Source organism: Micropterus salmoides, unplaced genomic scaffold, assembly GCF_014851395.1.
Source record: "Micropterus salmoides isolate LMB-PRFRI ecotype aquatic unplaced genomic scaffold, ASM1485139v1 Ms_hic_scaffold_12, whole genome shotgun sequence".
Lineage (NCBI taxonomy): Eukaryota > Metazoa > Chordata > Actinopteri > Centrarchiformes > Centrarchidae > Micropterus > Micropterus salmoides.
Genome location: NW_024040263.1, coordinates 7,218,985 through 7,237,224, shown reverse-complemented (window position 1 = coordinate 7,237,224; position 18,240 = coordinate 7,218,985). Strand labels below are relative to the sequence as shown.

Here is an 18,240-nt window from a genome sequence, read left to right as displayed (position 1 = left end):
CAGACAATTACACAATAATTATATCAGATTTCATGGGAGGTAAAAGGAAAAGTGTAGTGTTAAGTAAGGTAGTAAATATTGACCAAAGACAAGAATGTTTAGCATGCTGTGAGAAAAGCTTTTTTCAAATCAAATGAAAAATGTTGTAGGACATCTACTTGATTTTATTGTTTAAAGTTAAAATAGCATCGTGGTTTGCCTTGTTAAAATTATCTACATAATAAATATAGTATATACAGACTTCCACAGCTTCATCGCTGAAGGGGTATCCATCTGTATTTTTGATGAAGACTCACATTTTTCCTGTGATTTTGACAACATGCATTTAAGGCCATTTATCAACACTACTGTGAGGTAATGAGGGCATCCACTGGACCGGAGTTGCATAATTCTGCCATTACTGGCCCATTGTAATAATCTTCTGACCTCTAGCTTTCAGAGCTGATCTTGAGTGGTATGACAAATCTGAGCACAGACCCACGTTTCCTACATATCACCAAAAGAAAAACACTGTGGAGAAGCTCAAGGTCCGTTAAGATTGAGAGTCTGAGGAGGGTTGTTTTCACATTTAGGACACAAACATGAGACCATGTGTATCCTTACACATAAACACCAAAAGCAGTAAGGCATCTCACAGAAACACTAGTTTTGAAACATACGATTTTAACCTTTCTAAAAAGTAAAGCACCATACATTTCAGCTTACTTTATGATTTTGAAACAACAAAATTGGTAAGAATTAAATTAATTGTGCTTGTTAAAGTAAGGACTTTGCTGATACTTAATTAAACAATAAACAACCATCATCTTCTCTCCCTTGAACTCCGTGCACTAGTGCCCTGCTTCTGTGTGATGTAGGACTATAAGGTTCGGCAATCTCATCTAGCGAGGCTGTCTGCTATTCATGAGCACCTCCTCCCCTCTCTCCATCATACGGCTGTGCCCATTATACAGCACTTATAGCACAGTGTATGTGCCTCATGTGGGAAGTTCTGTGTAGTTTAATATTGCTTCACAGCTCATCAGCAGCTGACATCATTCTGTGCCTCAGAGCTAGGATTTTAGCTTGATCATACAGTTTTACACTGCTTATTGTATAATTAGACTTTCTTTAGAATGACCCATATATAATAGTTTGTGAAGTAGTTTTTTTGTTGCTATTTTAATTGCGTTTACTATTACTAAAATCGCCCCTCTACAGTTAATCTATGAATTGTTATTAGTTCCAACAGCCGTAACACAAAATCACTCCAGAATGAATACAATGCTGTATTTTTTCCTGAATCTATTATTAATATCAGTACTTAACATCACAAAGCTTGCACACAATGGACTCCTCAGGTCTTGTCCTCTTAGGGTGGTGCTGAACTTGAACTTAGACACAGGGATGTGGGTGTAAAGTAAATCTTCAGCAAGCTGAGGATCTATGAGTAAAGGATGATCCTCTGTCTTCCACTCTCTATAGAGGGGACATTGGTACTTTATGTGGCCTTTTTCGTGCTTTGGTTGCACAAGAAAGTGCTGGATTCTAAAGATAAAGGAGATTTTTTTTTTTTTAGCAAATGATGAAAGTGGCAAAATAAATGACCTGCTGGTCCCATGGTGTAATTACAGTGGCTGGAAGCATACCAATATATCACAAGAAAGGGTGGTGGGGGGGGGGGGGGCTGACACACTGCAAAGGGGTTAGTCAAAGGAGATAGCCTTTGACTAACTACTGGCCCCAGACAATCGATACTGTGCAGATATTGCATCCAGGGAGAAAGGAGAGAAAAAGCCCTAAAAACTTCCCAAATGGTTTTTCATTCAGATATTGATCAGCACCCTTTTATCATGACCTTGCTCCACCAAGGCTATATACTTTCTTAAGGGTATATGAAACTCATAAATCTAAGAGTTGCAACAGAGTCACACTGGGCTGTGAGCAGCGAGGTAGGATGGTGTTGTTGGTCTTTCTGGGATGGCAGCCTTCGTTCATACTTGCATTACATTTCTGAACTGCCGGGAAGAGGACGGACAAAACTGATGGCATAAAAACAAAGAAAAGGATTTAAAAGATGTAAAGGGAAACTGAAAACCTCTTGTCGATTCTCACCAGCTACACCAGTTTCAAAGCAGTCCGTCACTGTGCATGTATAAGTAGGCCAGGTCATAACTGTGGATACTAGCTGCTTAAGGCGACGTGGAAGGTTTTAGAGCAGCTAATTTGAAATTATCTGGTAAAAAATGTATTTCACATGTTTTTCTTTAATTGGGAAAATAAACAGAAATAGTATTACAAATTGGTGAGGCTAATCTTTTGTATATTTACTATCACAATAACGTATAATTAGCCAGTTCTACAAGTGGTGGAAGTGAACACGCAAACTTGACCAGATCAACTGGGGAAAAGAGGAAAGTGTAGACCAAGCCTTCACAACAAAAATTCCAAGGTCACCGTGTTGTATCGTAACAAACAAACTAATAATTAATTGTGATAACTGACATCCAGTTCATAATAAATTCAAACTAACATATTTGCAACATGACAGGTGGTGTCAGAACTAAAAAAAAAGTAATCATTTCCACAATAATGATTAAAAGTACAAGTTTTAACTTAACCACTTGCCTTTTTGTTGTCATTTTAAAGGATCCACTGAGTGCAATTTTCTAAGTCTCAGTCTACACTGCAACACTTAACCATGCTAACATATGGACATCATCAGCTGTTAATATGTTCCACCATGACACTTTGTTACTATTCCTTACAGCCCCAGCCACTGTACTGTATATACAGTCAAAGTAAATGTTATCTTTAAGGCTATATTCTAATTCATATCCATGAGCCCAGACTGCACAGTAGGGCCTACGTGGCACGTTATTTTATGCAACTGATGGAACGCAAGTCTGTCAAACGTGAGCAGTCTCCCCAGAGATTTAAGGAAGATCCTTTTCGTCCCCGTCGCAACTTTTCTGTCCCAGACATATGTCACTGTGCATGATTAATGAGGTGGAGGATTTCACGTTAAACCCGTTTAGGGACTTTGGTGTTAGAGATCCGCCGCGTGATACAAGGGATCTTGTTTAAAAAGATGATCATAACTGAAGGAAGGCTCGCATTGCTCCTTGCAGTATGTTTATGACTGTATCAAGGCAGATGTATGTCCACAACTCGAGCCCCAGCTAATTGGTTTTGAAGTAGTTGGGACCTGGACGAAAGGAAACAACTGTCTGTGCCTCGGATGAGACTGGGGCTGCTGACTGCTACAGCTGCCACAGCATAGTACATCAGGTCACGTTTGTGTTTAGACTGCAAGTATTTATAAGCAAATCGAAAGCCATTATCAGTTAAACATGAGCTGTTGAGTACAATACAAAGTAATGGCCTTTTTCCAATGTAAAAAGGGCTCATTTCAGAGATTATCTACTGTGGATGCAATTTAATGGCCATACTGGTTTGATTTTAGAGAAACAAAAGGATTAGCTACAAAGATTAGAAGACTATAAAGTGCAGAAATTATTCCAATTGGAAAATCTGGTGTATAAATCCAAATCAAGAAAGATTGGAGATCCAGCTACAGTGTTTATTCTAGTCCCAAATAGAACAAAGGCAATCTGATGGTCAGATAAGTAAGCAGCTGCAGAGTTTTCCATCCAGCAAACAAGACACACGCTCAACCTTTTACATACATATTTGTGCAATCACTCATCTCTATGGTTTAGTATATACTGTAGCTAGAGGAAAGGATATGGGGGAAAAAATGTCCCTGTCTTGCCTTTGTCCCCATCTCAACTTTTGATGCCTCAGTAACAAATACTTCTCTCTCATCCTCCGTTCCATCCATTCCCCTCTCTTTCTCTGTCTTCCTGCTCCTCTCGAGTCATGCATTTCCGAGAGTCAGTGTACTCTAAACAGTTATGTTCTTGTTTCCTATGGTTATAATCTCCACTGACGTGCTGGAGTCCCATTTCCTTTTTCAGCTGTGCGTGCACAGCACCAGCACAGCCGTAATGTACAGTGTGTCCATAAAACATACACGCAAGGCAGTGCAGACACTGTGCAGACCTCAGCTTTAACACATGCATTACATTCAGTATTATGTATCATAATTGTGATTTAAGTCTGAAATGAAAGCATACAAGTAGAAATAAATCTGGCTGCCGCAGTTTCTCATGCAATCATTTCTTTTTTTTTTTAAAATGTCCTCCCTGTAGTAAGCATGCCCACGGTACATTCAGCGCATAATTAATTGATTACTTGGAAAGGTGATACAGTTGCAATCCAGAAGATGTGGCGCAAAACAAACTAGCAAGGCCTACAAGGCAATGAGCACTATTTTATGGTTGATTAATTGATAAGAAGAAAATTAATTAAAGGCTCTGAAAATCAACCAAAATCAGCTTCTTAAAATTGTGCCACAGTTTTGGCTATTTTAATTTAGAGATTCCTGTATTTGTGTTTGGTCAGTGGTATTCTCAGTTGCTCAAAGTTTGAGCACATCTTTCAGTGCACCAATCAGAATTTACAGAATAACAGTTGTTTTATTACGTTTGAGGCCATTGTCAATCAAATCTCACACCACATCACATCAAACCACATACACACAGTCTTCATTAAGCCGATTAGATAAGGATGCTTTTTAAAATCCAAATTTCAACTTTGATTGTAGCTTGTTTAGTCAGAAACATTTCATTTTATAGAAAACTCCCTAAGGTTTGAAAAAAAAAGATTTTGAGGGGCATTAACAACTAATTAAAAATTGATGCCAAACACTAACTGGTTCCAGGTTTTTAAATTTGCTGCTTTTCTCTGTTTTGTATCACAGTAAATTGAATATTTTTGCTTTAATGATGTCATGTTTGGCTCTGTGAAGTTACAAAGGGCATTTTTGAAAATGTTCTGACTTTTTTTGGCTGAAAGGATAAACCTTTATTTGCAGCCCTAATTGGAAACACAGGTTAGAAGTGGTCATGTATGAAGAAGAGATTAAGTACTAGAGAATAGATATACTGCATGCTCTGTGCTTAACCAGTGTATGCATCATATACTGTGCTGCAGAGCTGAAATTAGTCAATAAATCAACAGAAAATGTATTCACTTGAAAACTGACTTTGAACTGTTTGTGTCATTATTAAACAAAATGCCAAACACTCATTGGCTCCGGCATCCTAAATGTAATCATTAGCTGATTTTTTGCTAGTTTTGGATCACTGTTTAAATCATTAAACCAGTTCAGGTTTTAGACTGTTGGTTGGACAAAACAAGAAAGTATTCTACAACATGTTACAGCCTAAACAATAAATAAATTGTTAAAATAATCACGAGATTAACTCAAAATGAAAACAATCGTTAGTTTCAGTCATCATGAGCGTCAAGAAATGTACATATAGTAGTAGTTGCTCTGCGCTTACTCTGTTTACGCATCACATACAATGCTGTATATAGGAAAAAATACAGCTTGTATTAAAAGAGAACCCAAAAAACAAAAACACAAGTTGTACGGCAAAAACATCAGCGTATTGTGTAGACACAGTTTCACACCATCTTCTTTATCATTTGTGGATAAGGAGGAAAAACCTGAACGTTCTGCTCTGGATTCTTTCCCTCAATAGTACACTGGCGAAATGTGACATAGCACAAGATAAAATAGTAATGCTAATATCAATAGTTTGTCCATTACAGGTCAACTAACTGTCCGGCGGAACAGTTACAAAGCTGTTCGTTTTCGATCTCACAAGGCCGATCAATACGGGGGCATACTGTTTCAATTTTGCCGGCATTGATTTTCTCTATAACACTCCAACCCTAAAGCATTCGTCTTTCTGAAGGAAGGATGATTTGATTTACTGAAGAAAAATTGGAGTGCACATCACAAAGATTTTTTGCCGGGCGGGAGTGTGACATGCCAAAAGATGGATGTCCCTTGGCTGGGAAGCCTCTAGCCTAAGGGCATCCATTAGAGCAGTGGTGCTGCAGAAAATGAGCTGCTTATATGAGGGAGGAGGAGCAGAGGGAGAGGAGTTGGTGCTTGAGGTGTATATGTTTTGGAGGGGCTAGTTGTAGGTGAGGATTGTTGGAAAAAAACAGGATGAAAAGGAATCTCATATGGTTTTAAACAGAAAAAGTAAGAAAGTAGGAACAAATGCTAGGAAGTAGGCTAAATACCTCTGCACCTTGAATAATGTTTCATTTGCCTCAAACAGGCTATATCAGTAGACTGTCAACAACAGCTCTGGATAAAAAAGTGTGCAGACTGCTTCTACAACACACTTCAACCTTTTTCAGTGGCAGCCACCTTCCCTTTACTTTCCCTGCTTCCTGCATCCAGAGTGAATTTCCATGGTACATTAGTCAGCCTATTAGAATGCAATAAAGAGAAGGTATGAGAGGGGAAAAAATAGGAGAGTAGTGTGTGTCCCCAGAGACTGTGAGTTGGCGTTCTCCATCATCTGCCTTCATCTCCTCTCTCTGTCCGTCGACTTTGTCTAAGTGTCATATACATGAAAGATGATTCCTGACCCAAATAAACACAGCAGCAGTCTGGATGCTCAGTGGACCCAAGCTCAAAGAAAGGAGAAAAAAACTGGAGACATGTGGAGGGAGAAAAATGACATCTGCCGGTTGTTTCATTTGCTGTTGCTAGCTGTTCATTTACTTTTTTTTCTCTTCTCCTAAACAGACAGCAGGCTGGCATGTTGTACACCTGAGTCTCAAGGCACTAGGACAGAAATGTATGGATGAACAGGTAGTCAACCTATCTGTCTGGCTGTGGCTCTGTCTGTGTCTTGACACTAAATGACAGACAAGGGCACAAAAACAATTGATACTGCCTTGTGTCTGCTGGAAGGAATTCTCCTTGGACACCCGGTGAGCCAACGGCAGTAGATAGTGAAACAAGAAAGAGCAAAGGACAAGGAGTGAGAGGGGGAGAAAAGAAACTATATGTTGTGATGAAGAGAAAGGAAGAGAGAGTGAGAATGGCAGACAGAGGAAAGACGAAGCAGGGGAATGGAAAAGGGAAAATCACCTAACGCCTCTTTTCTCTAGAGGCCAGGGCCGCTGTAAGCTGGATATTAAGACACAAATTGCATTCAGGCGGGTCACACTATGTCAGAAGATATTAGATGCCTGCCGTGAGGAAACAACAATTCCCATCAGCTTGTGAGAAAATAATATTTTCATTTTCAGACTCTTTATTGAATGGAAACTTTGGGGAATACGGTTTTATGGCGTGTGAGCAGCCAGGCTTGGATTTTACACCCAAGCAACAAAAGGTCGTAATCATAGCTGCGTATTGTCTTTGTGTTCCTGGATTTCATTTTCACAGCTGAAAAAAGGTTGCAGGTTTCATTGTGTGTATCCGTCCTTCCATCCTACCCCTCCTGTTCGTATTTACAGCCAGCACGCACTGCTGCGCCACACATTTTGTTTATGTGTGGAATTAGAGAAAAAACACATATTAGGACGTCTGCAGTTATGCAGGTGTGCTTGTGACTTTTCCCCCGTGTCCATCTTTTCCTTTTACTTGTTCCTTTTCTGGGGTTTGTAGCACCAGATGTTTCTCCTATGCCCGCATACAATGGGCTCTGATGCGAAGCTGCACCACCTGACCTTCACAGTAATTGACCAAAAAAATTGATGTAATGGCACAGGACTGATTGTGATTTATTAAAAGAGCACTGCACTCCAAGGCCCAGTGCCAATGGCTCCCTGCGCCCATCGGCAGCCATTAGGAAAACCATCAATAGCACAACGGCATAAAGGGCCAGTAATGGGGGACTTTTCTGGCCAGAGCTCGTAGAACACAATCTCCATAGTAAATAGCATATCCCTGTGTGAGTATACACACAGACTAATAGAAAGAAAGACAGGGAAGGGAGGGAGATGGGATCAAGCAAAGAAAAACATGACAAATACACCACATCCTGATATAAAACAAAAAAAAATTTGAAAAGGAAAACAAAGGCAGCCAGATATAGACTCCTGATCCAATAGCAAACTAACCCTCGCCAGACGAGTCTCTGGAGAGTTGGTTCAGCCTAACAAGCATGAGCCAGCGGCCGTCTCTCCAGCTCACCATTACTGCACACTACCTACACAAACAGCCATCATTAGGGAATAGCTGCATTGGATTCTACTGCCTATTTGGCGAAACAAACACAAAGAATAGGGTTCCCTCTGTTCTTAATGGGAGCGAAGCTGTTTAAATGGCTTTCATCTCTCTCCCGAGTCAATGCATCATTCAACCCACAGCTGACATTTTCACCTTTGCAAATCTAATTTAATCAAAGGCATAAGTATCGAGGGAAGAGAAAGATTATGATTAGATTAAAACCATTATAGTGGTCTGAATAATTTTCAAGGCTGAGAAAATTGCATGCTATGAACACAGTTCATACAAAAAACAGGTGCATCCCCTTGATTAAGGCTCTTCTATAAAATGCTTCACTTAAGTAACACTGTCACTATCTAAAATATACTGGCATGTGGGGAACAAATCATAATAGTGATCAAATAGGGAATCAACGGATTGTTTGGAAAAAATTGACTGAACATATAATGTAAAATGTATTATGTGTATATATATGAAGCAGTATGACTGAAAACCTCAACAGAAAAACAGAACCCCCTAAAATCAGGGTCAATTCTAAAATATTTTACAAGGTAAAGTCTTAAAACCATTTTACTGGTAAATGTAAAATGTCAACTTAACAACATAAAAACTTCCAGAATGAGCACAGTTAGCAAGTTCTGTTTTAGTCTTTTTTTCAGACACAGGTTATGTTTTACCTGATGGAAGAGCTTCCCCAGGCTCCGTGTTTATCAGTCAAGATGTTGACTATCTTCTGGATGAGCTGTGTGGCTGTCACATGGTCACGATACTTGGCTGCTCGGATCAGGTGGTCACACATTTTCTCCTCATCTCGCTTCTCTGCCGCGTACTGAGCACAGTTAGACTGCGAAGGAAAGAGAAAAGGCAAATTATATATTCTGCAAGTGAAGGTATCACAAGCATTTACATTGCAAACTCACAAATGTGCCAAGAGAATGACTCATACAGTATATAAAAACATAAAATGTGTTCGCATCTTGTAAATAACATACATAAAAACAGGTCTATAGGAAGGGACAATACAAACACTGGCACAACAGTGTTTTCACATACAGAAACTCTACTCTGAGTAGAACCAAATGAAAAGCATAGAGTCATTTTTGTCCTCATGTCATGTTGATTAATAACAGTGGACATGTATTTACTAATGCCCTACGGCGTACCAAATCACATGATACCCACAATGCACAGGGAGGACATTTTTCTCTGTCGGAATTTGTTATCAGAATGGGCCTTTGAACTCTGCAGTTATGGTAAAAGTAAAACACCTTCAGAAAATAACAGCTATAATTTGAAACAGTGTTTTGATTTCCAATCTCTGTTTCGAAATCAATTTCAAGTGCAAACTCACACTGCACTCAGGGCTTACTTTCAAAGAATTGTTTCAAAGTTATATTCTTATTGAAGGTGAGCATGAGGAAAGGGAGGGGGGGGAAACCATGTGCTATGTATAGTACAGATGATCAAGCTTGCAATGGTGCATTCTTCTGCATGCTGTAAGGACAGCAAATAAAGCAAATGGGTGCGGCATTAAGAACAAAGCTCATTCAATTATTAATGCTGCTTCAGTTTCATATTACTCTCCTTAAACTAACCGATTGGTACAACAGTCATACAGTAATTATTAACCCAGATGCATGGCTGAACAAATGCAACCTGCTTTCCCAAAGTTACCAGTAAAGCGCTTTATAATGGGTCCTCCTCTTCAATTTGAACGACAACATTTCATATCTGACAGAAAATCTATAGGTATAAATCACATTAGAGGAGCTTTTCTGCAGGCCGCTGGACCTTAATTATCAATCTATGTCTCTTTGTGTGGCATTAAAGTGGGCCTTGACCTTCCAGCATGATGATCTGGGAAACAGCAAAAATAAAAGGAGCACAGAAAAAGAATTTCTGAGTAAGTGTTCCAAATGTTCAACCAGAGAATGCTTTGCTTTGCTGTGTGTGAGTGCGTGCGAGTTGCTTGTCCATTAATCTTGATCAGTGCCACTGACTGCAAGCAGGGATTGGGACCAGCGAAAAGCTGGACCAAAGGAAGGGACCAAGAGGATAGTGTTCAAAATGCTACAAATCTATAGTTACTCTCTGCATCAAACAATTGAATAAGACACTGTTTGTTATGCTTTAAAACAGAAAACAATGTGTTAATCTATGACAACACAAAAACACTTCCTAAAACATTTTATACATGATGAAATTATCCATTTTCCGCAAGTAAATGGTTATGTGGATTTCCGTCCAGATATTAGTAGCAAGCACGCCTATAGAGAGTCCATTTCCATCTGCCCCTGTCTGAGACATGTAAAGTCTGCGGTACTAATCAACAGTGCTGGGTTCAAACTCATAACCATAAACAAACACTTCATCACCTGTGTGTTGAGCCTGCCCAAACACCCAAACCCTCCATGCCGTAATGGGCTTTTCTCATATCCGAAGCCAAAGTCGACTACAGGAGAAAAAGCCAAATTCACAGACTCACCCCTAAAACAACAACCAAAAAAGCTGAACACATAAGTAGCGCCATTAAAACCCAAAGTTGGGTTTGCTTGTAAGTGGAAAAGACAAGTCACTGTTAATTCCGGGGTTATTCCGCTGATGTGAAGTCAGAGAATATGCCAGGGTATTATGAAGGACTTATTATGTTATGTTATTATGAAGGTTAAAGCGAATAACTGAATCTCCCAGTTGGCACCATCCTGCATTTCCATCCAGGTCCACAGACAGGATAAAGGGCAGAAACTAAAAAGGAGCATTTTTAGGTAAAAATTCTTTCCTTTCAAGGAACGTTGAGAAAATATAAGTAGTAAATTAAATATATCTGTTCCCATTTTTATTCCCATTAGAAACATGCCTCTTTTGGAGTGACTGAAGTAGTCAGCGTGCATATTTTGACAAGAAAATAACCGTAAAAAGACACGCTCAGAGCCAAGCACTTCCAATCACTAAGTTAAAGAGTGCAGCTGAAGTAAAAGGACGGCAGACTATGCTGTGTTAGCTTGCTACCCAGACAGCCACCAGGGCACAACTTGCTGGCAGTGAGACCGTTATGACTTGCGACACTGTAATCATGGGCAGCACCTTCCATTACATGGCCTGGCTGACAGGGTCGGCCGGCGTGAGCGCCTGCTCTGCCGGAGGAGACAGCTTGGTGAAGACGAAATGATAATGGCTGGCATTAATCGAGTCAATTACTCTGAGTCGTGTCTCCCACAATTCATCAACAGTTCAAATAAATAACTATGGATGTGTGTTGGAGTTTGGGGAGGAAATGGGCTGCTAGAGAAGTGACTGGGGAGTGGAAAGAACAGTAATCATCTCTAAAATCACATAATAGCAGAAAATGGCAACACGCACATGAAGAGACAAAGCTTTGAAACACATGAATTTTAATAACATAACTGAACCTCTTTTCCAACCAGAGAATAACACACACACACACACACACACACACCAGCCTTGTGTTGCTCAAAATTGTTGTGGTTATCACTGCCACTTGCTCATGTTTTTGCCATGCTGATCCTGCAAATAACAAGCAGGGGAAACAAGGAGATGAGTTTCACAGTGGTGGTGTTGTAACAGTGTCAGCCTTATCTAAATGCTGTAGTTGTTGTCAGATGATGCCTTGGCTCCCCTCCTCCTCGTCCTCTCCCTCGCTGGGTTGAGAGGGTTAAGCAGGATAATAGGCTGGAGAATGGAGGCTCATTACAAGATATCAGCCCTATGTTTATCAATTACAGTGACAGAGAAAGGTCTTGTGGTGTTGCCGTGCCACAGTAAGCCTTCAACAATGCCAGATGACAAAACCAGGGTCTCCAGGTTCTGCCGGAGAACAGGAGGAAGTAACAAAACCAGAAGAGATGTTATTAAAGCGCTTGATTTGCAATCTCTTGACATTGGTGGCACATCAGGGTTACACGCACACTCCAAGGCTGAGCTATCGCTCTGTGAAAATCTCCAATTTCTCACATCCGTCGACAAGCACTCCCAGAGGGTTTCATTTACAAACGGGCAGAGAAACTGTCCAGAGGAAGGCGAGACATCAGGCTTGTCCTTGTCTGGTATCAGAGAATGCAAATATACTACAAATAAATTCCTCATGGAACACAATGGAGGTCTAGGGAGACAAGAGGATGAAATGAGAAAGGAGGATGGGGTCTCTAAACAAAAGTAGATGCTGAAGCAGTCCACCAATTGGTTTCAAAGAGATTCGCTTGCACTTGATCTCTTGCCCTCGAGTTTTCAAATTGCAACATAAAATGTTACCAGGGGAATTCAGACAATGGGCTAGGGAAGAAACGAGCAAAAGCAAGAGGAGGGGGAGAAAAATGAGGGCTTAAAAGTACAATGGCGAACAAAAGTCACCAAATGACAATGCCTGACAGCCACTTCAATTCTGAAATGATGCCCCTGTCATGCCGTGCTCCCAAGTATTGATTTTTTTTCTTCTCTTGAAGCACAGAAAGGAAAAAAATAATCTAATCCAGTTGAAACAGATCCCTGCTGCTGGCCCATTGCTAGCAGCCATCAAGGTTAACCTAGGCGCAACACTTATCAAAGTACCTCTCTCCTCCTCCTCCTCCTCCTCCTCCCCTCACACTGTCTGTGGCTGATCTTTAATGGACTGGTCACCATGCTCAGCTGGCAGCCTCTTCATCTCTTCTACCCAGAAACCTCTTTTCTCTGCAAAACAGTGTCCTCCTCTCGCTACATCAGTCTGCGTTGCTGCCATCTTTTTACAATGACTCCAACTCAGCTTCAAGGTCATGCCACATGAAAAATCATACGTTTTAAACTGTCGACTGGAGGTGAAAAATAGTCAAATGAAGGAAGGGCGTGACAAGATAAAAAATACATGTCCTCTGGATTGGCCGTTGCCTGAAATCATGAAAACAGGGTACTGGCACTAAGCCCAGGTTGAATTTGAAAACAGGTTTCTATATGAAAATATAAAACTGAAAGCAGCAATCAAATAATGTTCAAATAATGCACAACATGTGTAAAAAACACACATACTGTAAGAACACACTGCCACAGCTCTGCATGAGCTACAAACAACATAACATTGAGACTAGAAAAGAAAAAAGAAACCAAGAGAACATTCTCTCGCTGACTAAAGACACTGTGTCAAAGGAAACTGTGGAGTAAAGTCATATTTTGAGGTTAGCTGGTCATACATAACGATGGCAGCTGCAGAGGAGGTACCTGGGGACCTCATTACACGGACAAGTCAGCGGGACTCAGACTCCTGTTCCCCAACCATCTTCTGCACTCCACTTCTCTCATCCCATCTCCTGGTGTCTTGAGTAAAACAGTCAATGTTGTAGAGTAAAAAAAAAAATGCATCTACCAAGAAGAGGCTGAAAGCAATGCCAGTAGACGCCAACTTGCGATACATTGACAATAAAGTCAGTATTATCTAATAGGACATCTACTGCTCTCCAGTCTTGAGGGTGTTTTGTCTCACCACTATATGACATTTCTCACAAGTCATGATGTTTGTGCAACAATGCAATCACAAATATAGACATGTTCCGATTTTTTTCCTCTCATTCTCTTGACAGCAGTTCTGCCCATAATGAGGTGTCCGGGCATCCAGCCCTGCTGACAAAACGACATTACAGTTGCGACAACTACATGACAGCAAGCTACAGTTGGTGGCAGCTATCAGTCTGAGTTCAGCGAATGATGTGGCGTAAATAGCCTTTGGGACTTGTGGTCCTCTGGCTCTTCCTGTGTGTGTCTGAGTAACATTTGTTCAGCAGATTGTTTCTGTTACAATAAAATATTAATAAATAAATAACAATAAAAGCATTTTTTGTGGAATCAGTGAATTGAACGCCTGCTAGCTATATTTAAATTAGGGATTACTGTAATAGCTTAAGTTACATCAGCTCTGCAACTGACTTAAGCTTTTACAGTGCATCCTTGCTGTGGCTCTCCATGTGATGCACAAGGTTCCAGAGACCAGTGCTAAGATAATATAACATAATAAGCAGCAGCTCAATGTTAATGACATTAACGTGGGGAGAAGGACCAGATCGTTTTACAAGCTCAGCAGAGGAAAAGACAATGACGCCAAGCACTAATTAGCTGCTATCGTCTGGCTTTCACAGGATCTCTCAGACAGTCAATTCAATTACTCCATATAACAGCAGAGGATGAATCAAGGGGGTATAAAAAAAAAAGGGGGGGGGATTGAGCAGAAGGGAAGGGTTAGAAAGAATAGAAATGACTTGGGTCTTGCTCACTCTTCCCTATCTGGACCTTCTTATCTGCCCTTGTGCCCCTAAGCCCACCACATTTCATTCCTAATGAACAACCCCATAAAAAGAGGGAGTTCGATTTCTCTCTCCTCCTTTCTCTCTCTTGGGCTCCCTCTCCTTCCTGCCCCTTCGGAAGATATCAGAGTCTATCATTTGCTGTGCTGGGCAGCAGCATCCGATCTGCAGATCTCCTTCACATTAAGGATCCTTTTAGATAGAGAACCCTAAAAGGTAATTGGATTTCCCCCTAGTTATCTTCATCTGTTTCACCCTAAGCCCACTGTAATAACTTACTCTGAGGGCCAAAGATAACTCAATTCTGTCCCACCAAGAGCCAGTGAGAGTGTGGATGAGACAGAGACACAGAGAGAGACAGAGAGAGAGAGAGAGAAAGCATATGTTATATCTCTAGGTAAGCAGGTATCTAAATTCTATATCACTGTCTTCACAAGGATATGAACTCTGACAAGGAGCAAACACAAATTTGTTTTTATGTATTGAATTGTTCTCTTTTCTGGTGCCATGCTTAGCATTTGCTGCTGCTGTTTAACTACAACAAGAGCTCTTAAATGCAGAACAGTGAGGGAGGAAGCAGATTATGTTCTGGCAGTTGATGCTGCATGACTTAAAACTCCTCACTTCCAGTATAACACAACGGTTCTATTTTGAGGTTTATTTCTCAAAAAAAACAATAACCAAGCTATAGTGTCACCACAACACAATACAGAGGAACGATGCTTTCAAAAACTAGGACATAGCTGAAAATTATCTCAAAACCCTCCACCCCCGCCCTCAGGGGAGATGTTTCATTGGCCTGTTATTTTTATTGTGGCAGTGCAAAATGAAACCGTTGGCTCGAGCAGGCTCAAGCTGAACTTGTATGGAGGCAAAAATCAATACAGCAATATCAGAGCAAGACTTATCAGGGGTTCACTTCTTCTCAGAGGTCACTGAGGAGCAACTGCATTTAAGTGGGGAATTCAATTGTGAAACGCAGTTTGGGACGAGCTATGATGGGTATCTGATTAAGGACAGCTGGAAGATCGCAAAGGTAGAGCAAGTTTCAAATGACAGCATGAAAATGCGTCGAGAAAACACAACTAATAGAAAGCTATAACTTTTCATTACTTGTATTTTTGCCGCCAGTTGAGTGACAGTAACACACCCCGACCCTCTTACACTGCACACAGTAGTGTACTAATACAGACCCACAATGTATTATATACCTTACAAATATGACTGTAGAAAGCAGGGTGGATAAGCAGGAACAAAAACAACAAAGCAGCGGATGCCTCATCCTTGCTTACCCATCATTTGCACTCTCTTACCCAGCATGCATCCAAAACTATTCATGTCATGTTTTCATGAATGCTGGTTATAAGAAAAATAACGGTATACTTAGTAAAGACTTGTGCAAAAATAGGACTCGAATTCTGTCAGTTAAATAGCTTATTCTTAAGTCTAACACTTGATATGTAGACATTAAGTACACATATTAAGGGTATAAAGGTTTCATCTTTAGTAACCTTTGTACAGAAGATTCAGCTTCTGGTATATATGGTAATACAGAGAATATACAAAAACACACACAATCAAAACTTAACAACCACCACCAAAAAAGCAAAACAATAAGATTTGGAGAGCTTGAGACAGTCAGTCTGTTACATGCAATACCAAACTTCTGTATGCCAGGTTAGGAATCGGGGACTAATGCCTGGGAGAAATCGAGAAGTAGTAGGCAAATGCTTAGAAGCAAGAAGCCGGGGCAGAGCAAGATCAGGTGGGGCTGTCGCGTGCAGACTGGCTGCCAAGTCTGTCTGCCAACGTACTCGTGAGCCATTTTTACTACTGCTCTCGTGTCGGATGAAGACAGCTGTCTAACCTGACAAACTGTAAATGTACTTTTGCAAGAGCACAAATACTGTGCATACCTTGTATAAAGTAGGTGCACAGTAGAATAAATAAGCTGGTACATTAACCTAGTAAAACTAAATTATGCTCCACCAGTCTGTGTTGATCATGATAAGGTCAGATCATGCTAGAAGATACTGTGTGGATGACTTACACTCAAAGCAGAGTGACTAACAAAAGTTCACAAGAACAGGATACCATTACACAGAAAAGCAACCTGTCCAAGAAAGAGAGCATAACATAGCAATCAAAGACAAAACTCTGATGCGCAAGAGTTGGGCCCCCAAGCCCTCTGATTGACTTTCAACACTCTTGAGGGATTTTACTTTACCCGAATGTAAGAGAGACCGTTCCTTGAACCTTGAAAGCATCACATTTTACTGCAAAGTGGGGGCTGAGGGCTGGGAGGTGGAGGTTGAGGTGGTGGGTTTACACACAGTCAGCCCTTCAGGCCAGCACCTTTCAGGTCTGTCTGCAGCTTTTAGTGCTGGCAGGTTCCTGAGAAATGAGGGAGGGAGGGTTGGAAAGGAGGGGAGAATGCCATATTCCTGTCACTGGCAAAATACACCCCCAGCGGGAGTATAATGGACAGGATCCCAGCAGGAAAAGGAAATGATTTTGGTGAGATCTAGAAAGCACAGAGGAGGGGAGTTTGGCAGAGTTGGACAGCGAAAGGGGCAACGAAGGGTGCCCATGGGTCAGGATAGAGTTGGCCCGGCAACTACGTGTGAATAGCAACATTTGTGCTGAGAAGTGGTAGGAAGAGGAGGGGGGGGGGAGTTATGTTTCAGGGGCAAGTCTGCAGTTAGACGGAGAGGCGAGGATAAATTAACACTACACAGTGTTTGGTTAGTGATATGTGCCAAGCATGATCTCCAACCTCAAGCTACTTCAGTGTGTATGTAAGTCTGTGTGTTTTTGCGTGCATGCTAATCGTGATTAGCACAGGGTTATGTTTGAAAAGTAAACATTTGTCCTCCAAGTCTGCTGTGACAGATCTTAAAACTTGATGGACAAGTTTTAAGTAGTCATTGGATCAGCTTCTCTATGCTCTCACTGACAAGAATATCAAACTATTAAACATTTCTATCAAAGGATTCTTAGTGCGATGGGCCTAAAGCTACAAATGAACTTTACTGTCTGAGTTTAGCAAGCTTCAAGATCCTGTGGATCTCACAGGAGGAAACATGACAGATAGTTATGTTTGGTTAACATTTTTTCTTGGGGAGGAAAAAAGTCTATACTGGAATCCTTCACTAGCTTTGCTTGATCTTATAATCTTCCCTCATTCTTCCGAGGCTTGGAATCTGTAATTTTTCTTTCTATCTTTACATCCATCTGTATGGTAGAGTGCTATGGAAACGAATGCTTGAGACACTCTTCTACTAAGAAATTCTGATCACATTTGTCAGATTGCATAGCTCTTGCTGACAGGGACAGGGTGTCCAAATAACTCACTTCAGAATTGTATTATTTAATTTTATTCAATCTCACCAACAGGTCTGCAGATCACACTTTGACTGCATGCCACCAACATATAGAAAAACAGCTTCACAAATGCAACGCTTAATGTTTAGGTATTTTTGCATTAGTTTGAACTGCAGTAGTTGTTGCAGCTTTAAGTTTGCATCATTCAAAATTGCTACATGTAAAATCAACATAATTTAGACAGAATTTAATATTTTCCTACAAGAAGTTATGTCAATGGTCATTTTGTTCTCATACTTGTGTCTGTGCATGGGTTTCCAGAACTGTGCAGCATCTTACCTCAAACTCTGCATGTTTATGGATGTCTTCAGCCCTCTGTCGGCTAAGGATAAATTCAGCTTCATTTGCCACACGAACCAGGTGGTCCTTCATGGTGTGACTCAGCAGCCTAGGGAGAGGGTAGATAGATATCAGCCCACTGGAATACTGCAAATGTATTTACAATCGTTATTTACATATCTTATTTAGGTAAATGGATGT

General features: G+C 40.7%; 1 protein-coding gene across 4 annotated transcripts in view; it reads right to left on the bottom strand.

The window, feature by feature from the left end:
- The window catches only part of lrba (LPS responsive beige-like anchor protein), a 180,832-nt gene that overhangs the window by 82,758 nt on the left and 79,834 nt on the right, over positions 1–18,240 (bottom strand). For all 4 annotated transcript variants that reach the window (XM_038713117.1, XM_038713119.1, XM_038713120.1 and 1 more), the window contains exons 35-36: positions 18,040–18,148; positions 8,770–8,936 (exon numbers count right to left, since the gene is read on the bottom strand). In XM_038713117.1, coding sequence (XP_038569045.1) covers positions 8,770–8,936; positions 18,040–18,148 — 276 coding nt within the window. The remainder of the gene's footprint in view (positions 1–8,769; positions 8,937–18,039; positions 18,149–18,240) is intronic.